Source organism: Drosophila albomicans, chromosome 3, assembly GCF_009650485.2.
Source record: "Drosophila albomicans strain 15112-1751.03 chromosome 3, ASM965048v2, whole genome shotgun sequence".
Lineage (NCBI taxonomy): Eukaryota > Metazoa > Arthropoda > Insecta > Diptera > Drosophilidae > Drosophila > Drosophila albomicans.
In genome coordinates, this window is record NC_047629.2 from 42,183,679 (window position 1) to 42,207,051 (window position 23,373).

General features: G+C 35.7%; 1 protein-coding gene across 1 annotated transcript in view; it reads left to right on the forward strand.

Moving 5' to 3' along the window:
- LOC117568270 (klarsicht protein) overlaps window positions 1-23,373 on the forward strand; it is a 129,829-nt gene that overhangs the window by 89,293 nt on the left and 17,163 nt on the right. The window contains 4 exon segments of the mRNA XM_052003505.1: window positions 8,260-8,511; window positions 8,934-9,662; window positions 11,912-12,691; window positions 14,774-14,995. Of these exon segments, the coding sequence (XP_051859465.1) occupies window positions 8,260-8,511; window positions 8,934-9,662; window positions 11,912-12,691; window positions 14,774-14,995 (1,983 nt within the window).

The following is a 23,373-nucleotide window of genomic DNA, read 5'->3' on the forward strand; positions in this document are numbered from 1 at the left end:
AGCCGCTGGCCGTAGCAACCAAGCAGCAGCAACCAACACACAAAAACAGTTACCAAAATGGCTCATGTAATTGGAAATTTGTTTGGTCGTCGTCGTGTGTGCGGTTAGCAGGCAAATTGGGTGGGTTTTTGTGAGAAATTGTTTTATAATGTGGCCACATCCCCAGCAACACAACAACACAACAGCAACCACAACAACACTCGACAACAACAACATCGACAGCAACTATAAAACAGTTGCTGCAAGCCGTTAGTTGATCTACTTTTGGTGGCAGTTAATGATGCAGCTTGAAATCGAACTCAAACTCAAAGTGTGCTGCAAGTTTCTGTTGCTGAGCTGCGGCTTTGCTGTCTCTTGGCTCATTTTCAATTACCCAGATAATGTGGGCTTCCATGTGCCATTTATTGTTCATTATTCCGGCAGATTGGCAAACTGCGTGCCGCGATTATTAATCACAACTTCACTGAGCAGGTTGTGAATGATGAGATATGACTGCGAAATGAACAACAGATAATGCAATTCCGATAATGGAAATTCAAATTGTCAATGGCAGAGAGGCATAATGATTGAGAGATGTTGCTGAGAAGTTTCTAAATACTGAAATTTGTGTTGTGCAGCTTTGAATTAAAGCACAACAAATATAGAGTACTTATTAAATATTTCCAAGAAAATATTTCCAAGAAATAAATGAAAAGTAGTTATAGGATAGTCATGAATATTTGATGTAAATAAAGAACATTGTAATATAAATTTAAATTTAATGAACATCTAAAATGGCATGTAAAACTGAAATCTCTGTTCTTCTTTTCATTAAATAGCGAATGAATTCAAAAATTTACTATGAATGTAGTGGTATATCAATATACCAAATATAACCTTTGGTATATATTTTTAGTATTTTTGCGGTATATTATTTTGGTGCATTTTAAAATTAATACCGCACTATTAACTTTATATTGGTATATATTTAGTATTTTTGTGGTTCATTCATTTGGTACATTTTAAAATGAATACCACACTATTAATTATAATATACCAATATACAAAATATAGCATTCGGTATATTTTTAGTATTTATGCTGTATATAAATTTGGTATATTTTTTTCTTTAATTAATACAGCATTCCCAACTTGTATTGTTCCAACTTTAATTATTAAAGATTAATAAGCATAAATGGCTAAGGATGATAAATATATGTATGTGGGTATACTTTAGTTCAAGCTTTTCAACCTTAACGTTCACCCATTTATATACAAGCGTTAAATGCGCTTAAATATTAATACGGCAATTTAGTATAAGAAATATATAATTTGTCAGCTGCTATTTTTTTGTTCGCCAACTGAATATTACTCTCAATTTCTACAACTTTTTTTAATGACTGCGATTTGACGCAAATTATTTGGCTACCGTCATAAAAAAGTGAATACTGCTGGTCATTAAACTCGATTCATTGACGACTTTAATAATTTGTAAATCAAGCATAATTAACGATTGTAAAACCGAAAACAGAAATACCCAAAGTTTAGAGTTTTAATAAGAAATCCATGTCATAAAAGATTAATTGCAAAGACAACAAAGCAACAACAACAACATCGATGGAGGCCCCCCATAAGTAAACTATATTGAATGATTGCCATAAAGACAAAGAAAAATAATTCTAAATAACAAAAGTAGAAAAAAAGTAGCAGAAAATTGCTTCATTGTGTGGCAGCAGCTGGTAAACACTCATTCGAACGAGATGTGGCCACAAAAGTATAATCAAATGGGGGAAATTACCATGCCACAAGTTGTGAAGTCGAACTGTAAACAAAAGCAAAGCAGCAACCAACAACTGGCAACTAGCAACCAGCAACATGTTGCTGTTGTCAATGGCAGATGAATCAAATGGATAAAGAAACGGCAACATCTGCGAAGTTGTCCTGTTTCTTCTTTGTTGCAAATGCCCTGCGAGATGATTCGGCTATTTGCCGCATTTAGTTTCATTTATGGCATATTGACATTTTGCGGCCTCAAATGTCAATCGGCGGCCTTTTGTCTTTGTCTTTGTCTTTTTTTTTGGCTGCTTTTTATTGCGCTTCAATTGTCACCATCAGCGATGTGGCAAGCTGGTGCTGCTGCTGCTGACGCTGTGCCACAAATGGCATGCTAAATACTGCACTGTTTGCCATTAATCAACAAGCAACACCTTAAATGCAAATGTGTCTGCCACACAAAAAGGCTCAAAGGCGCACGAGCCGCCGACACAAGGAGAGAGAGCGGAGTGGAGTGAAGAGAGTTGCATGCAACAACAACCTGCAAATTATGAGCAATTGCTGCGTGGCTCAAGCATTGTGGTTGCTGCTGCGTGGGGGGACAAGCGAAGCGTTGGCGGCATCGCGACTGCTGCTTGCCACCCACATGCAACACAGTGAAATGTTGCAGCAACATGTTGCCCGCTGGCGCTGGCGCTGACAACATGCTTTGGGGTCATGCCACAACAGCCATAACAAGAATTTGCCACAGACATTGCTACAAAAAATATAGTCGCCATTCTGTCGAATGTTGCTGCTGCTGGAGTTAGAGTTGCTGTTGCCACACGGAGCAACGCAGCTTGGGGGCAGACAGAGACACAGAGTTGCTCTGGCTAAATTTAGCGTCTAATGCGATTTGTAATATTTGCGCTAAATTGTGGACAATGTGGATGTTGCAGTTGCAGTTGCAGCAGCCGCAGCCACTGTACCAGGAAATGTTTTGCTTCTTTTTTTTTGTGTTGCTGCCTCGCAACAGCACAATGAAAGTAATAATATTGTTGCTGCTGCTGCGGCGGGTGCAACACACGGTTGCTGGCAGAAAAAGTCAGCTTTGCATGTTGTGTTTGCTTTTTTCTTTCTCTCGTTGTGTTTCTCTTGTTGCCTGTGGGTTGTCAACGCGTTCGCATTTGTTGCAACAGTGTTGTCATTGCCATTGCTGCTGCTGTTATTGTTGTTGTTGTTGTTGTTGCTGCAGTCAATGTTTTTGTTGCCTGTTGTTTGTTGTGTCTGCAATTTTTCGTTCGCACTATCGTCGACTTTTGCATGACATTTGTGTTGACGCGCTGTAAACGGATTTAAATTCCATGTGAATTATTTCATAATTATGGCATTCACATCGAGATGAATGCTCCAATAATATTAGACAACTATTTACAGCTGTTGTACAACAATTAATTTCTGGTGACATTAGAACCTGTTAAATTCAAAGCAAACAATAAGAACTATTCATATTGTTTGATCAATCTTAGTACACTCAAAAAAAAAAGTAGCATCGAATTTGTTTTGAAGGAAATTAACAGGCATGATTCTTATAAATAGTAAACAATACAGTATTTATAAATAAGTATATTTAAGAACACTAAATCTGGTCACATTGTTATATATTCTCTCTTCTTCAAGATTTCCGAGTGTGACATAAAACCTGGTCACATTGTTAGATTCTCTTCTTCTATATTTCTGAGTGTGACATAAAACCTGGTCACATTGTTATATTCTCTCTCTCAATATTGAATTTTGAGTGTGTTATAGAAGAACATATTAAATTATAAACAAATCAAATCAAACTACAATCCAAGTGTTGTGTTAATTAACTTTGCAATTCTGGTTTCAAACAAATATCATTTAAATTAAATCTAGTTTTGAAATTATTTCTTAACGAATAAGTATATTTAAAGACATGAAGTCTGGTCACATTGCTAGCGTCTCTCTCTTTTTCAAGATTTCTGACTGCGACATGAAGTCTAGTCATATTTTTATATTCTCTCTCTTAAATTTGATTTCTGAATGTGGCGGAAGAAAACTTTAAAACATAAATCATGAAACATAGTGTCTTCCTAATAAACTTTCCAATTAACTTTTACAACAAATAGGATTAAAATTAAATACAGTTTCTTTAAAAATGAGTACTCTAATTTATGTTGCAGCTAACCATATAATTATTTTCTATGATCTATATAAATTGCAAAGTATTAAACAATTTTATAATGTTTTCTACAACTTTATAGAATTTATTCTCTTCTCATTTTTTTTCTAAATTCTAAACTTAACAATAGTATCACAATAATTTGTTTGAGTGTCTCAATTGAATGCCACCCTGAAATAGCAATAAATAAGCAGCTGTCAGCGCATAGACGTGAACGAATACAAGTTGTGAAGTTGTGTTCACTATGCTATACAACTAACAATTTCCAGTTGCAGCTCACGTTTTTATTGCACGATAATTACACACACATGCACACACACACACACACCGTCACATACACCCAAGCTCAATATGTTAATTGAGGTGTCCCCTACACATCGATGACATGAAAGTGTTTAACGATAATTAAATGCCCGCGTGTGAGAAATTCATAATAATGTTTTCAAATACAAATAAACAAAGAGACCATAAAAAATATGTAGTCAGAAAAAGGAAGAAACAGTAGTCAAAAGCAATCAACAACAAGAAAACTTGACAACAAATTTCCCACAGCACAAAAAAATAGAAATACCAAAAAAAGACTTATCGAGTAATCGGATTTTGGAGTACTACCTGCAACACATATTCAAGTCGCTGAGGTAAAAGTTCTGCGGAAGGTTGCTCAACCCAATGAGAAATGACATGAGAATTTGTGACAGAGCGAAAGATTGCGTGTTTGTTATTGTAAGTTGTAAGTTGAAGTTGTAAGTTGCAGTTGTCGTTTACGTGGCAGATGCTTATCGCACTTTGGCCCAAAGGCAACCTTAATGATAGTTTAAGCGAGCGAGAAAAGGAAACACCAAGTCAGTCAAATGAGGTGCTAAGCTGCCAACACGGCAAAGTCACGTGTCCAGCTCCGCTGCCACGCCTCCTGCCCTCGACGCCCCTTTTGCGGAGTTCGCGTGAAGTGCGTCGCGATAAACCTGAACTTCAGTTTCCAACTAAGGCATGTTGCAAGTAATGCCGCATCTCTATCTCTATTTGTGGCAGGCGTTGCCACGTCTCGAGATCGCTGAGGAATTTTGCATAATAAGTTCATAAATTGTGTAGAACATGAAGAACAAGACCAAAACTACAAGAGATCAAACAAGACTTCGAGTAGCTGTAGGCTGAAGAAAGGAAGAGGGAGAGAGAGAGAGATAGGGAGGGGAGAGGGAGAGGGAAAGAGAGAAAAAGAGTGAAAAGTATAGAAGAGAATTTGAGATGATTTCTAGATATGATTTTTTGAGATGAACTGAACTACATCAAATTTAGATATATTCGAATTTTTCAAATACTTTTTATGTGATGATAAACTGAACTGATGAACAACAAATTTTAGATGTCGTTATGAATTTTAGATACATCTTTCTAATACGATATTTCTGATGCGTAATTGAACGCACTGAATGATATCATACTTTATTTCTGAAGTGCTTAAAAAAATCTTCAACATACCTATAAAAGAATAGACGCAATTTACTTGTAAATTAACGCAATATACATTTTAAGTACATTTAATCAGATTTAGCTTCGTTGTTTATACTATTCAAAAGTTTTTAAACTAAATACCTCTTTTCGATATTTTATATTTACTTTATCTATTAGCCTATAACTTGAATATTTTCGTTACTGTTCATCTTTTAGACTATATCTTGTAGATATACTTTTATTTTTTTAATTTAGTTTTGTTAATCAAGGTATTTAAGGACTCTAAAATTGATGCCTTTTTTTAATACTATAATTTGTTAATCGCTCATAAGGTTTAGTTTTACTTCTTTATTCATATTCTTACACTAATCCGATTTATTTTTCAATTTCTGAAATTTCAAAACACTCATCTCTATTGCTGCTCGTAACTCGTTCAAAAAAAAGGGTCAGTCATGGATTATGTTGGTTGTTGTCGTGTTTAGCAGCTTGTCGTTAGATTTTATTGGATTACTGTCATGTTTTTCCCCTCCCGACAACTTCCCCTTCTAATTTTCGAGAGAGCGTTACAAATGCGGGTGAACGCTATGCAAATGGTTAGAAAGTGAGAATAGCCAGATGTTTCGATTCAGTTTGAAACTGAAACTGAAACAGAAAACTGAATACTGTTTACAGTTTGAGTGATCGTTGGGCGGCATCGTTTAATACTAAATTCTTACATTTTGTTTATCATGAAATTGATGTGTAGTGTTGTCCAGCTGAAAGTAATTTACAAGCTCTTCTCCTTTGTTTGTCTGGCACAGTTTCACCTGCTGTCTGCTTTTCTAAAGGAAAATCGCTAATGTCTTGTTTATCATAAATAAACACAACAATCAGAAGAAGGCGCCTCCAAGTGCTCAATACACGATAAATCATCAATTTTTATGCCTGCAAAGAATCAGGAATGTAGCATTGCTTTTGACCTTCAGCGTAGCTCGTTAACATGGAAATGAAAATGGAAATTGGAAATTCTTTTGGCCAGCATTACGCAAAATCCGCTAAAAGCTAAAAGAAAAACTTGTTAATGTGCTGGGGGCTATAAAGAAGCTTTGAATTCAATGAGGTAATACATAATGAAATGTTCTGATTATTTTTATGAACATACAGAAAAATGTAATAGAAAAGTAAGGGAGAGGGGAAGGGGTAGGCACTTTCAAGGTCAAATGAGGTTAAGATGCCAACAACAAGTTGCTGCTTTCCCAAAAAAAAAAAAAACTGAAGCAAAACAAAAGCTCTTGAACAACTTAACAACTTAACACCTAACACTTGTGTGTTCATGTTTCAAGGGGGCGTCAAGGCCCGCCCCCGCAAAATATGAAGAGTATGCTACCCCCTTCACCTCCCTTGACTCCTCCTTCTCCTCTTCATCTGCCACCCACATGACGTGTGCGCCTCGCTTTTTGTTATTTCCACTAGACACTTTTTTTGTTGTTGTTGTTTTGGTTTTTTGGATTATCTGTCATCTGTCTGGTGGGCCAACAACTGTTTGTCTGTCTCTCTCTCTCTCACTCTGTCGCTGTACACATTTTCCTTTTATTTTATGTCTGTTTGTCTGGCTCTTGGCCCCCGTGTGCAATTGAAAGCAATTATAACATATGTGAAGAAGGAAGCTCAAAAAAAAAAAAAAAAACTCAGAAAGCATGCCAACTAGCTGGCGAGATGGTTACGTGATGACCAAAGCGAAAAGCGTTGAAAGGCCAATGGGAAAATTTGTGTGAAAATTGTGAAAAATTATGAGACTGACCACAAGAGTTTTGCGAGCAACATTTATACGATATGTTATGCTCTTTCCTCTGATCGCAATCAAGGCGACCAATTAAAAACTCAAACTTCACATTGCCAGGCTAATCAGCAAAAAGTCGGAAAAATTGAATGCACCAGAGTGTAAAAACTCTTCAGAGAAAGAGTTTTAAGTGGCAATCAAATATGGTTGGCAAAACTTACAAAAAAAATAAAGGGAAATTATTAAAAGTAAAGTAAGGGAAATTATTACAAAAATATAAAATTATTAAAAGTGAAATCAAGAAAAATTATTGTATTAGAAAATATAAAATGATTAAAAATAAAATAAGAACGAATTTAGATATTATGTATTTTATATTTGATGTTAATTTTCTCCATGATTTAAATATGATTTATTTGGAAATTTTTAAATCTTTCTAATATTATTATTTGAATTTGAATTCTTCCGAGATATTTTTCTTATGAGACATTTTTGGATTAATGTCAACTCGATTTTATTAGGAAATTTCTTTGATTCGTGGACGTTATGTAAAGAAAAATCTTGATATTTATATTTTGTTTTTTGTATCTATGAAATTTTTTATAGATTATTCTCCATTTCATTAACTTAATTCTCTGAGAATGTAGAGAATAATCTTAATTTACATAACCTTATTCTCCTATTCCGAAAATGTTGAAGAAAATAATCTCGAAGTGTGCAGTCGAAACTGATCTATAGTAACTCATCATTATGCTAAAAATGATGTGTATAAAGCGATCTTTAATCAGATAATTTATCATTGCTATAACTGAAATAATGTAGGGAACCAATATCGGTTTAGATAACTTTGTTCTGTAATCCCTGAAATTATGTAAAGAGTAATCTCGCTTAAGATAACTTTGTTCTGTTATCCATGAAATTTTGTAAAGAATAATCTCGTTTTAAATAACTTTATTCTTCGATCTGACATCTAGATAATGTTTGATTTCTCCTTTCTTTCTTAAAACTCTTTGAAGCAAGTTCAAGACAATTTAATATATATAATTTATTATATCTTAACATTTGCATCTCCAACATCAACTCATGCAAACAATCTCGAATGTTTTCCATTTTACAGACTGGCTTGGATGACGACGACGATACGGAAGACGATTCATTTGGCTACGAGGGCGAAGAAGGAGACGCTGCCACCGAGGACGATCTGAACGAAGTGGGCTCCGATTTGGATCTGGAGTGCGAGAGTGCAGCGAGTCACAATTCAGCAGAGTTGTTGTTGCAACGTTGTCAAGTTGCTGCCACAGAGATTGTCTCCGCCAACGTGCCAGCGGCAACTGAGGATCAGTCACGCGATTGTATCGCAACCCAAAAGGTAAACTCAAGACTGAAGAAAACTAGAAAACCGTAAACTGAAAACCGCATACAATTTGCATAATATTCTCTTGTGCCAAATTTGTGCGTTTTCTTGTAGTTCTTGTTGTTGTTTTTGTATTGTGTATTGTAGTTCTTGTTGATATATTCTATGTTTGCTAGTTAGAATTATGCATGCCTTCTACAGTATTGTCAACTTTCCATAAAAAGAAAACCTAAAAAAAACAAAAAACCTAACCCCGCCAAAAAAAAAAAAAACAGATCCTGAAGCATTTCGTCGATTCCGCCCAAGTTGGCAGCACTGTAAACTGTGTGTGCGTGTGTTCGTATCTGTGTGTGTGTGTGTGTGAACTTCTGACCTAACTTTGCCTGCAACTTGCATTTGCCTAACCAATTCTTGTTCCCTCACAAACAAAACCAAAGCCCGGTGACGAGGCTGACGAGGAACCAGACGAAGAAGACGATAACTCAGCGGACGTTGTTGACTTTGTGATTGCAAAACGCGCTTGGCGCCAAACAAAACTCAACCAGAACTCACCCACCGCTCCGGCAACGCTCACCGACTTTGAGGCGGACTCCGAGAGCAGCGATCTGGAGCAAGTGCAGCAACTGCATCGTCGCAACGTTTGCAGTTGTGGTGCCACAGCTGTTGTTGCCACCACTGTGGCGCATAGTCGACGCCTTGGCATTAGTTCCACACAACAACAACAGCAAGCAGAGATGTCGCAGTCGCAGACGGCAAACGGCAACAGTTCGACAAATGTGTCGCTCTTGCAGACGCGACACGGCAACAAAATGTTGCCACAGTGCCAACATCATCACAGTGCCAAGCCGAAGAGCATCGCTGTGGCTGTCATTACACCCAATACACACCACCATCACCATCACAATAATAATCATAATGGTCATGGTCATGACCTAAACAAGTCGCCGACAGTGCTGCGAAAGTCATCGTCATCGGCGACAACCACAACTGCGGCACATCGTGGCCACAATGACACCTCCAAGTTCAATCGCTCGAATCGCAAGTCCAAGAACTGCGCCATCTTCTATTTCAAGCATCTGGACACGGATAATGAGACGAGCGGAGCGGGCACTGATGCAGCTGGCGATGGAGATGCTGATCTGGCGTTGGCCGTGGCCCAGCAGCAAGTAAGTACCGTTATCAGCAGGTGCGCGGTCTTCACTCTCTGGTGTTGGGTATCAAGATTCTTTCACTGCGCAGCAACCTTCGACCTAGCATCAATCGAATTCGATGGACAAACTGACAGACATTCATCATGTCTCCCGCTTTGTTTTTTTTTTTGGCTTCAAACTAATTTGCATGTTTTGCATCCTCTTACAAACTAATTAATTTATTATTAAACAACATATTTTCCGATCTGTCTATGTAGTCAAAACTCTGGCATGTCTCTCTAACAATTTCTTAATTAACTTTGTTTGCCTCATTATCTGGTAGTCACTTTGCCGCTTCCATCATTAATCATTAGACATCAATAAATAGACTTTCGTAGGGTTTAAGATACTTCTAACATAGACCAAAGTCAAACACCTGCCCCTGAGGCTAAAGTTGCTTCAACTGTGTCAGAGGCCAACGGCTCAACAGCTCAAAATATGCGCTGTCAAAAATAGACAACTGCTGTTCCGTGTCAAAAGTTCACATTCAAAGTTCTCAAAAATAGCCGACGACAAGAATATCAGACTAAGGATGAGATCAGCAATGTTAATGAGTCAGAAATGTAGTAAACAAATTTATATTTTGTGTAATGCCAAAACAAATATTTGATCGATGAAAAAAAAATAGTAAAAACATGTAATAAAAGCAGAACAGTGCGGTAGTATTATTAAAATATTCCACATTATTATACCGAGAAATACTGAAGTCGGTATATTTTATAGATCTATGTTTCTGGTATCGATTTACCACTACATTCAAAATATACCAAATTGTAAGAAAGACCTGTTATAAACTGTCGACATAGTCGAAATACGAAACAGTGCGGTATTATCCTTAAAATATACCAAAATATATCAGATCCTTAAGCAATGTAACAAGAAAATACGAGCAGTTTGGTATTATTTTAAAAATATACCGAATCAATATACAAAAATACCAAATACGGTATATTTTATATATCTTTATATAGGTATATTGACATACTATTACATTAAAAATATACCACTGAGTGAAAAATATACCATATTGTCAACCAAAATTCGGTATTGTTTTAAAAATATACCGAATTAATATACAAAAATACTAAATCCAGTATATTTTATATATCTCTATATCGATTTATTGGAATACTATTACATTAAAATATACCACTCAGTGAAAAATATACCAAATTGTCAATCATAGTAACAAAGACCCCACGTCAACTGCTGTTTATGGCCATATAAAATTACTTCTTGTATTTTAAAATGCCAAAAATATTTATAAAATTCAAAAGTTAGTCAAACTAAATTCAAATTGCTGCAAAATTCATAAAGCTCCACAATATGGAAAGGGGATTTTCCTAAAGAAAGCGAAACTCATTACGGTACGAGCACACTCGTTATATATTTAAAACAGTTTGAACAACTCTCGAAAAGATTTGCTTATAAAGGTTTAGTTACACTTTCAAAGCTGCAGTGAAACGCGCTTAATAAAGTTGACTTATTTGCATTGCAATCACATGTTTGATGGGCTCAGAGCACTCCAAGCTTTGCTCTGTTTGTTGTTGCTGCTACATCACGTGCAACAAGCAACAGGCAGAGAGCATTGACAAGTGCATTGGCAGCAACACCACAGCAACAAAACTGTAGTCGAAGCTTAAGGTCGCCGCCTTGCCAACACAATCCAAACGAAACGTCGCGGCATTATTATAAATTGCAAGCATAGAGAGAAAACGACAGCAGCAACAGTTGCTGGTTGCAGTTGAGGGCGGCACAGCGGCAACTCCGCCTCCTTCAGCAGTGAAGGAGAAGAAGTCAAGACGCGCACCGGCATTTGAGACGAAGCTCAAAAGATTTTTGCTACTCATGCGACGTGCTGCTGCAGCAACCACAACAATTTGTAGCTGCAATTGTTGTTGTTGGCTGTTGGCTGTTGGCTGTTGCTGTTGTGACTACAAGTTACAATTTGCCATTTTGCGCAAGTAACGCTAATTAAACTTCATTTTCCACTACTTCATCTTCATCTGTTGGCATTGCCATTGCATTGAGCACATCCATCCACATCTTCGTTCAGTTCCAACTCATTTTATTCCATTGCATCTCTTCTCTTCGCTCTGCAGCCAACGCAGCCCACACAGCATTTTTGCATGTTGTTGTCGTTTTGCTGATGTTGCTGTTTGTTTGTGTTGTTGTTATTATTGTTTAATTTTGCCATACTAACTATATTTTTTTATGCTCTGCAGATACTCAAATCGGCTGATGCCTCATCGGATGACGACGACGAGGGTTGGCTCTACACAGCGGCAACCACAGCAGGAGCAACAGCAGCAGTAACAGCAACATCTACTGTCGATGGTCTGCAGTCGGCTGCCATCTCGTCGACAACCTCTGGCGCCACAGCAGCAGCAGCAACAGTCGGAACAACAGCAGCAGGAGCAACAGCAACAACAACAACAACCAGCGACGACTCTGATAAGGAGAACAAGGAGACGCTGGTGAGCACATCGACAACAGCAACCACCGCAAGCATAGCAACAAGTGCTGTTAGTGTTGGTGTCGTGCTGGTTGGCAGTGGGAGTGGCAGCAACAGCAACTACGACAGCAGCAGCGCCTGTTCATCGTCCAATTCGAACGGTGTCCACACAGAGACCTCAGCAACCTCGCGAGTCACTCAAATGCAGCGCAGCGGCGTCGTTGTCAGCGTCATGGACATGGAAATGCAATTGCAGTCAGGCAGCCAAAGCAGCGATGGCAGCCACAGCAACAGTAACAACAACAACCACAACACAAGACACATCATTAGCAACAATTGCTATAAACAACTGCAAAGCGACAACAACAACAGCAACAGTCAACAGTCACAACAACTGTTGAATGCCAACAACAACAATAACAACAACTACAATAATCACAAACATCAGCAACAGTCTCGGATTGACTCTAAACAGCAACAACAACAACAGCAGCAACAGATCGCTGATGAGGCAACTGCCGCTGATAATGCAAATGGAAATGCAGCACAGGTGAGTGAAGTCAAGTGATTCCTTCTTCTTTTTTAGTCTGCTTTTGCCATTTGAATTTCAATAGAAAGTTGATGATCGACTGGCATAGAACCAGAAAATTTGAGTAGCAATGAGAAAAATGAGAGGGAAAAAGGTATATAATGAGAAACAGTTGGAGATGGTAGAATGAAGATATAGTTAAGCTAAAGAACTTTTGGAGTTGAGCTAACAATTGTTGATCATATAAGAGAACATTGAAAAGAAACAGTATAAACTGTTGACGATTCGTAATTTTTCACCTAAATATGAAGACGAAAAAGAACTTAAATTGTTCATAGAGATGAGTTTCAATTATTTGTGTGCTTTATTGGTTTCAGAATATAAAGAACACATAAACGGTATTTAAAAAAAGCTTTTATTAACTTATTGTCAGGTGGTAGAGTTGAGATTTAGCTAAGCTTAAGAACTCTCAAGAGTTTAGCTAACGATTCTTAAGCTTATAAAAAAACTTTAAAAGCAAATAAAAGTATTCTGTTAATGATTCTTAATCTTATAGCAAACTATGGAAGGAAATAACCTAAAGTATTAATAGGGATTGTTTTCAAAATATGCTTTTGTTCTATTGTACATAAATTCTCGCTTCATATGCTCATGAAGATGAAATTCAATTATTTATTGATCTTAGTATTTTAGTTGATGACTTTTTATTTTACTTGAATTCTTGATAGTTATTTCCTCTTATGCTCATAGAGATATGTTTAAATTATTTATTTAGTTTGTTAGTTTATTTAATGACTTCATAAATAGTATTTTAAACCAGAAGTATTATCAAAGCAAATAAGCTTTTATTTAACACGAATTCTTGATAGTTATTTCCTTATATGTACTAACAAGTAAAAGTTCTGCAGATCAATGCCACATTGAACGATACTAGAATGCCAAAGGTTGTTAGTTCTTTATAATAATAAAGAGAACTCTGTGTCTAATCTCGCATAATCTTAGCTTAGCTTGGTTCTACCTAGTTCTGGGTTGGTTTGTATGCAACAGCTGGCTTAATGGGGTCTTAACCGATATATCAGTTAATAAGCAAGAGAAACACCAACAACAAAAAATACGTAAGCTGAGAACTGAAGTGCTGCCATTTATAGACCACAATTCGCAAATACAAATCACAGACATGCCACAAAGCCGCAAGTTGCAAGCTTGGGAGTATTGCACAGTTTCCCACAGTTACCACAGTTGCGAGTTTGGAGTCTCCTCTCGTTTGTGGCATTACGATTCGATCACTGTCTGTCTATGTTTGTCTGTCGTCGTCTGTGTGGCTGGCAGGTCTCTTGACTTGTGTCAATAAAGTTGCTGCAGTTGTTGCAACATTGTAAGCCCATCGATGGAGAGGAAACATTTCGTTGAACCTGCACTGAAGTGAAGTGAACTGAACTGGTCTAAAAGGGGGGCGCCTTTTCAATAAATGGCTACCGCCTCTTATTGCCTGCAACCTGATGATTAAGCAGTTGGGTTAATGAAACCGAATCATGCACCGGCCGCAAATCCCGGCAGCTGTTGCTGCTGCTGCCATTCAAAAGCGAACTACCGTCTAACCGAAAAATCCAATCGTAATACTGAAAACTGAATGCAGAAGTCAATCTTTGGGGTCCAGGAAAAAACAACTGAAACTGAAATTGAGCAGCGCACGTCAAAAATGGGAAAGTACGAAATTAACTAAAAACGTGTGATTTATTTCTTCATTGCGAGACACAAAATCCAAGAAATGGCAAACAGTTTTACAATTGAAAGGGACGACGACAGACGACAACAACTAAGACAGCAACTACGACAGACGACAGCAACAACATCGAGGACACGTTCGATCGTTCATTCGTTCGTTCGTTCGACTGGCCAAGATTTATGTGGCCAACAAAACGAAACCAAAAGCTGCATTGTAATAGAGACATGCAGCACAGGAAATGTTGCTCCCAACTTTAGCTGATTGATTATGAGAGACAGACAGAGCAGAGCAGAGGAATAGAGTCAGAGCAGGGCATTCGCTTTTACCAATTTTCGATGGCATTTTTAATTAAATCAAGTTTTTCCTTTTTCCTACAGCTGCATCTGAACAGCAACAACAACAACAACAACAATGGTTGCAGTTTCTACAGTCGCGCCGACATCTGCAACATTAGCGTCTGGCCCAGTGAGATGACCAATGGAAATGGAAATGTCCAACAACAGAATGTTGCCAATGGTAATCGTCTGCCACCTCGATCGCCAGCCAAGTCGGTCAAATCACAGGCGAGCAGCAGCAATGCCACAATGTCGCCATCAAAGGTGAGTCAGATATACAAAAATATACATATATAGTTAGCCCCTCTCTATAGATCAGCTAAAGGAAGCGGAAGCATTTCCTGCACTCAAAACTGTATCACAAAAAGAGGATTGACTTCTGAGTCGCTGCTGCTTTCTCTCTCATAAGTCTTGCCACAAGTGGCAATTGGTTTCCACGCTGACAAAACTTATTATGATTTATAAAATAACACGTAAACTGAGAGAAATTGGGGCGAAAAGTGAGAGTTTTAAATGCTGCTACATAAGTTAGTTGTGTATAACAAAAGTAAAACAATATTATTATATTTAGCTATAAGAATTTGCATGTTGAATAAAGCTAAATGCAATTGAGAAATAACTTCCTAAATATGCAAATTTCAAAAGCAGTAAAAAGTGATAGACAAACTGTCTAGCACTTAAACTATAAAAACACTATTATAATTCACAAAAATAATCTAATATATATAATAGAATATATTTATATTTTTGCTTTTTTAACTTCTTAAATAGAAAAATGAAAATTCTAAGCAATCTATAAGCAAGTACATAAAAACATAACTATAGTCCTTATAATTTGGTTGCGATCAGAGAAAAATTGTAGAAGTTATTTAAGAAATACAATCTGGCAATCTGGTATATTTTGAATGTATCAATTTTTAATATTATTGAGGTTATTAATTTGGTATATTTTAAATAAATATCCCACGATTCTCCTCTATGGTATGTCTTGAATGTAGTACTGTATCAATATACCTAAAATAGCCTTTGGTATATTTTTAGTATGTTTGTGATATATTAATTCGGTATATTCTGAAATTAATTCCACACTCTTTTCTTCGCTGATATATTTTGAATGTCGAATTTTTATCAATATACCTAAAAAAAAAACCTTGGTATATTTTTAGTATTTTTGCGATATATTAATTTTGTGTATTTCAATATTATTTTTGCGGTATATTAATTTTATATATGCCAATATTAATATTGCAAAAAGACAAAAAAATTCCAAGCAATCCAGAAGTACTTTATTTGTAAGCTGTTCAAAACTTGTATCTTAACTGTGTCTTTCATTTAAAGCAAGTCTTGAATTTCAAGCAATACATATTTAAATACTTTTTTACGTCATTTATAATTTTTAAATTTACAAAGGAAAATGCTAAGGGATCCATAAACAGGTTAATCAGAACCTATTTAAGAGTCTTACCTTGAATTGCAAGCAATCCATATTTCATTTCCTTGTGTGTCTTTAGATTGTTCTTAAACACTCAAACCATAAACAATTTAAAACTTTGAAATTTAAATTTCATTAAAGTATTTGCTCTAATTGCAATACTAAGTTGCCAATGATTTTGGTCAGTGCAGCTGCCCGCACAACAGAGAGACGGTTTCGGTTTCGGTTCGGTTTTCCCTTTCATCAGCCAGCAGCCAAAATGCAGTTGCAATTTGTCATCGGATGATGGCAGAGAGTTCGTTTTGGCCGTTGCGTGTCGCATGTTCGCACAACCACAGCAACAACCACAGCGACAGCCACTAAATCGGAGTCTCACAACCATGACCATGCCCAGCTAACGAGACCAGAGACTCCACGATTGAAGTGGAGCGGAGTGGAGTGAAGTGAATTGAATTCGATTGGCAATTCGCCAACTCACTGGCGGACTCTCCGCTTTGTTGTTGACTTTACGAGGCTCTCATGGTTTCAGTTTCGCTTGAAATGCATACGAGGAGAGCAGCAATCGATCGATCGAGCTCAACGCTGACCATGTTGGTGGTCCACTCCACTCCACATAGTGTTGCACAGTGGTGCAAGTATGCGAAGGTGTCACTGTGTGTGTGTGTGCGTCGATGCGCCTCAAATTTCTCTAAGCTCTTTTTGTGGCTTTTTCGTGTCAATTTGCTGGTAAACATGTCCCCAAACATGTCCACTGACAACCTGATGAGTGTAATGGGCTGTTAACGATCATCTTTTGGTAATTTAAGACATCGCATTGGCGCCAAGTTTGGGAAAAGCAGCGGGTGGAAAACACTTCAAACTTAGCAAATTTGTAACGAGATTAATAAATCTGGACACAAATGGGAAACTTTTATGGACTGCAATTTGTAATCAGGCATTAGCGAAGCTTTGAAATTTAATAAGACAGTTCTTTATAATACTACAATTTTGTGTAGTAATGTAAAAGTAATTTCATAGAGTTTCTGTAAAATATAAATATTAATATTTTGTGTAGTAAATGCAGTACGAATTCCTTTTTTATTTCTTCATTATAAGCTACCAACTTTTTGCCAAAAATAATATTTTTAGCATCAACACTCTTAGCTGACTTTAGTCTCAATACCATTAGCTATCAATTTACACCTAGACATGGAATATATGCTTCAGAATATACATATGGGCAAATCCCAGAAACAGTCCACCAGCGACCAATTTTTAAATTTCACATTTTCTAATTTTTCTTTATATGGAACATTAAAGTAGATATGGCATCTTAAGAATTTAAAGCAAAAAAGAAATTTCGATCATTATAAATGCACAAATTTGTATCAAACCCAATTTTATTTATAATTTTCATAATTTTACTCGAATTCGTGCTCTGCGCACACCTTCAAATCCCTATTTTATTCTTCACAATTTTTTGCCTCTGCTTGGGCTCACACACAAATCTAAAGTAAATCACGTTGAAATAATTGTGAAGCACATTTATGAATAAATTAAATAATGTTTAGTTCAAATTAAAAGATTTTAATGGGTTTACGGCTTTGCTAAAAATCTATAAACATTATTAAGACCAAACGATCGGATTTTGTCTTCTAATGTTCTTAACTTTCTTTAGGATATTAACTTTCATAGGGTTTATTTTGCAGAATTCGCTAAAAATTGCGTTTTAAATGAAAATTTTGAAACTAACTTCCACTTGGTGTAGCGTGCGACACGTCACAATTTTATTAATTATTTTCAAAACAGTGACTCCAGTGAAATTGAATCTTATACCCTCCGAAAGTACTCTCAATTCACTCTAAACACATAACAAAAGTTTACGGTAAATCTTTAAAAAACCCCCCAAAAAATTGATTTTCATTAGCTAAAATTGTGCGAATGTAGCGTGCGACACGTGGGATTTGCCCATATATATCAGATGTATATTGTTTGCTATTCGATCTTCCTTTAACTTAGTCTTTACTTAGACCTGAGACAATTATTAATTGTGCTTTTATTCAAATGAATTATATTTTTTGAATCTCGTAAATTTCTCTACATTTTGCACTTCACATATTGCTAAATTTTCGGCTTAAAAATAATGATTTAATTATCAATATGATAAGCTGTCCATTCCTCACTAAATTTGTCTTGCAACTTCATTGATTCTCACAAAAAGCAATAGTAATTTCAATACTCTTCAATCTTCCTCGCTATTACCTTTCAAGGCACTAATCACTTCATTTCTTATTAAAATTTCATAAATTTCCTTCTGATTTCTTCTTTACAATCTACGAAATTTCCCCTTGAAATAATGACATTTATTATCAATATCATTAGCTATCAACTCGTAACTAAAAACTGGAATTTCTGCTTCAATTATTCTCAATCTCCCTCGTACTTTTTTTGCAAGACAATTATTACTTGTCCCGGGCCTATTATCAATGTCTGGGTCTCTGTTATCCAACATGTTTTGGCACTCGTTGTAACACTCTCACTTTCTTGACGCTGTCCCCAACGATCAGCGGCAGCATTCATCAGCAACATGCTGCCGCCATCGACGTTGTCGTTGCGTGCAACATACGCGTACATCAGCAACATGTTGCTGCGAGTGCAAAAGCATTTGCATTTGTCGCTGACAAGTTGAATCCCCTCTACGCAGTTTTCACTGTCATCCACCCGAGGGCAGCTGTGTAACTGTAGAGCTTCATCCCAGCTCCATCTCCAGCTTCAGCTTCAGCTTCTCCCCCTTTTGTGTGTTTGACTTCAACTGTCGCAGCATCCGTTGCGCATGCGTCGCGTCGTTGATTTATTGAGAGTGAAATTCGCGCAGCTTTTGATTAATAATGACAAATTTCGGATATAGTTGAGACTCTCTTTTGTTTTTTCTTTCTTTATAATTTAATTTATGCATTTTCGCAGAGCAGTGCAAAGTCGTATATCAATTCGCAAAACGCCTTCCATTTGCGATGAGACAGCGATAAGCAAATAAATAAATAAATAAAACCGAACCCAAATCAATGACGTTTGATTTTATTTTTTTTCTGTGCCACATGGAAATCAAATCAAATCGTTGCGCCTTATCTAATCGCAACGCGGCGCATTCAGTGTCACACATTAAAATAAAACAAGTGCTCGATTGAGTTGTTAACAAAAAAATTAAATGAACCACAAGACTGTTAGAAAATTATTAAAAAGCGCTAAACAAATAAAAAGAAAGTCACGTTCGACGATCATTGATCGATCACAAGGTTTTGGCAAAAATTATTCGATTGTTGGCAATTTTTTTCTTTTTGCCGGTTTTCTTTTTATCTTATCACCTGTTCCCAGCAGCAGCAGCAACAGCAAGAGCAAGAGCAACAGCTATTATCAAACGCATTTGACGCTGTCCGTTTGAGTTTAATTCGCAGTCGACTTTCAGTACGTTGTGCGACGTCGCGGTTAACGGTTGAGTTACGGATATCTAAGTGGAGATTCAACATATGTAGATACAAAGATACAAAATACAAATGCAAAGTTACAGTTACAGATAGAAAACGTTGCAAACAATTGTCGCGCAACAATAGAAAGCCAAAGCTAAAGCCAAAAGCTATTGGGAAGTGTTTATTTCTGCTCTTTTTTCGTTTGTTAATTTATTATTGTTGTGTGGTAGCAACAACTATTGTTATTGTTATTGTGATTGTTTTTATTGTCGTTTTCGCGTAATTTGCATTAAGTTTCCAACAAAATAAAGTGTGTAATTAAGCCCGCACAGTGCTTGTCAAACTGTATGTCGTCGTCGTCGCTCACTCATTGCGATTAAATTCGCGATTTCGCGATTTGCGTTTGGCGTGCGTGTCGCAGTGCAATTAAATTAGTTTTTTTTCTTTGCTTTTTGTTTTTTGGCCATAAACAAAAAGAGCAACACAAGAAACGACTATTGTCAAGGCCTCCACCCGAAAAACAAAACTAAATTTCAGCAGTTTGTCAGCCACTGAACGTTTGTGTGTGTGAGTGTGTATTGCGAATTGTCCGAGTTAGAGATGGGCGCGTGTCAAAGGAAGTCGTAAATCAATTGAGAGCTACACAAGTGAGTCCAAAGCTATCACTGCTAATTAGTAAGGCTCATGAATATTTATAGTCGCTAACTGTAAACATCTTTGAGTGAGAAACTATCGCATAGAACTATCGCTTAAAGAAGTTTTCAATTTACTTTGGGTTAAAAACAAGTAGAAAAGATGAAATTCTTATTTAAGAAATATTATTGTATGGAGAAAAACACTTATTTATAAATAAGTGGTAAGAAGTCTTATTTGCTGTGGCTGATAAATTTGATGATTTTGTGATATATATTTGATATATTGATATAATATTACAAACTAAGTATACCACGTAATACTATATCAATATATGTACCAAATATAGTCTTTGGTAGAACTATTTCGCATAGAACTATCGTTTAAAGAAGTTTTCAATTTACTTTGGGTTAGAAATAAGTAGAAAAGATAAAATTCTTAATTCATTTATATAGAAGTTATTTAAGAAATACTTTTGTATGGGGAAAAATACTTATTTAGTAGAAAGAAGTCTTTGCTGATATATTTGGTATATTTTGTACTGTATAATTCGGTATATTTAGTACTGTATAATTTGGTATATTTTGTACTGTATAATTGGAATGTAATACTATATCAATATACCAAATATAGTCTTCGGTAGATTGTAGTATTTTAGCGGTATATTTAGTATATTTTGCCGCACTGTTTTGCTTTTAGTACTATAGTAATAGTATTTTCTTAATACTATATTATTGTGATATATAAAAATTCCTATTATATATTTAAATGTTAATATAATTTTAATAAGTGGATTCTTTCTAATACGATAAATTATAAAATTGTTTACTGTGGCCATATTATATGAGGAATATCTAAACGACAGAAGAATGCATTAAATAAAGTATTACAAACAATTAATATGAAGCAATAACTAAACCAAATTCTTTACACAAGCTCCTTTTCAAGTTATTTTAAAAATACTCCAACTTCAACTAAATAAAATAATTCTTCAGATTATTCATTTCTTGATCTATTTAAAATGTTTGTTAATCTTAACTCTATTTCTCTTTAAATATTTCCAATTATTGCAAAGTTTACTCTAGCCATATTAGATAATCATTTTCCTCTTATCTCAACTATCGCTTAAGAACTCTACTTCAAACAGAGTTAATCGCATCTATTTGTCTTTGCCACACCTCTCAAGCAGCTCAGACTATCGTCTAAGTTACTTTGTAGGCTGCCCAGCTCTAGTTTTGTAGTTTAAGTTTCCAGTTTGCTTAATTGGCCATTGGCTAAACAAAAAGCCAAACTCATATAAATGCCTTTAATTATCGCAAACGCCCAATCGCAAAGGCCTTTCAGTAGCTGCTGCTGTTGCTCTTGTTGCAAATGTTGCCCATGTTGTTGTTGCTGTTGTTGTTGCTGCTGCTAGTTGAGTTGTTGTTGTGTTTGTTGCAGTTTCCACTTCAGCTGTACAAGAGTCGTAAAACGTCGACATTTTCACTGGCACTCTCGCATAGCATTTGGAAAATTGTTTCCGTTGTATGTGTGTGCAAGTGTGTGTGTGAGCGTGTGATTGCGCTGCAGTTTGACAGCCACTGAAGTGCAACTCAAACTGGCTGCGTGGCGGCGGTGACAGGAAACTGTTAATTAAATTAAACCAAAAGATTAGCAATAAAGCTTAAGCGTGTTCAATCGAAGCGAAAAATAAAAATAAAGACAGAAAAAGAAAAAATAAACATTCGATATACATGAAGATTACCTAATTTGGACTTGTGACTCACAAAAATAACTCGGATATTGTACAATTGTGCAATGCTATTTGCAATTAAGCATTCATTCATCTAATGCCTTTTACCCAAAAGGTTAACCCCCAAACATTTTCTGTTCAAATACCATGTTCAAATGTAGCTACAACTTTTGTAATAATTACAAACAACTGCAAAAAACAAACAAGAAACAAAACGAAACACAATCGAAACATTATCAACGCTTCGCTGCTTCTCTTTGGTCTTCCCTTACTCTCCTCCCCCTCCCTCTCCTATTCTGATTTTGTGTAATTTTCAAGTATCTTTCAAGTTCTAATTCCATGAGCAATCTCACGTTGATTATGTCAAATTAACATTAGATTGCCAACGGATCTCGGTGGGGCTTCCAGTTTGGAGGTCAAACAATTCTGAAGAAGCAACAGTTGGTTTTTTGTTTTTAGAATTGTTGACCTATCTTAAGCTTAAAATTTAGTGGGTTTAGTATATGAAGATATTAGGTAAAGTTGAAGACTGAAAATTCATTTTTGGGATATTATATTTTTAGAATTTTTGACCTATCTTAAAATTAAAATTTAGCGTCTTGAGCATAAACGTAATAGTTAGAAATTAGGTGAAGTTGAAGACTTTATTAAAATGGATTTTTTTAATATTGTAGAAGTTATTATATAAATACTTTCTTATGGGAAAAACACATACTTTCTACTGGTCTTAGTTACTTTAACAGCCAATATGGTGTATTTTGAATGTACTGTATTAATATACCCAAAATATATTTTGAGTTGTTTGCGATTTATTAATTTGATATATTTAAAAATTAATTAAAAAATATTTTGCTTTTAATCGAACATACTTCACTGTCGTTTTCTTACTTGTTTTCAACATCAGCTGAAGTTTTACAAAAAAAAAACAACTAATTTTATTTATGAAATTGTCGTATCTCTATTGATAAATGTGGTATTATGGTGATGCTATGACAAGCTATTTATAAAGTGAAAATAGAAATGTGATGATAAGGATTAATCAAAAAAATTCCATCAACGTCAATAAAAATGTATTGTTAAGACAGACTTTGAGTTTAACAGAGTTTTAGCCAGAAAATGCAACTCATTCTATAAGCTAACATATTATATCTTAGCCAAAGCGTGATTTTAAATTTTATGACAATAAATTCTATTTTTAAAATTATTCAATAATATATGTATATTTAAATAGATTATTTTGTTTATTAAAATTTATTTTAATTAATTATTTAAGTTCAAAGTTCAATAGTTGTTCTGAAATGATCATGATCTCATTCATCATGCACCGATTACAGGGTATGACAAATGAAATCACATTTATGTAGACAGCAATTAGGCAAAGCTTGATTGACGCGTTAAGAAC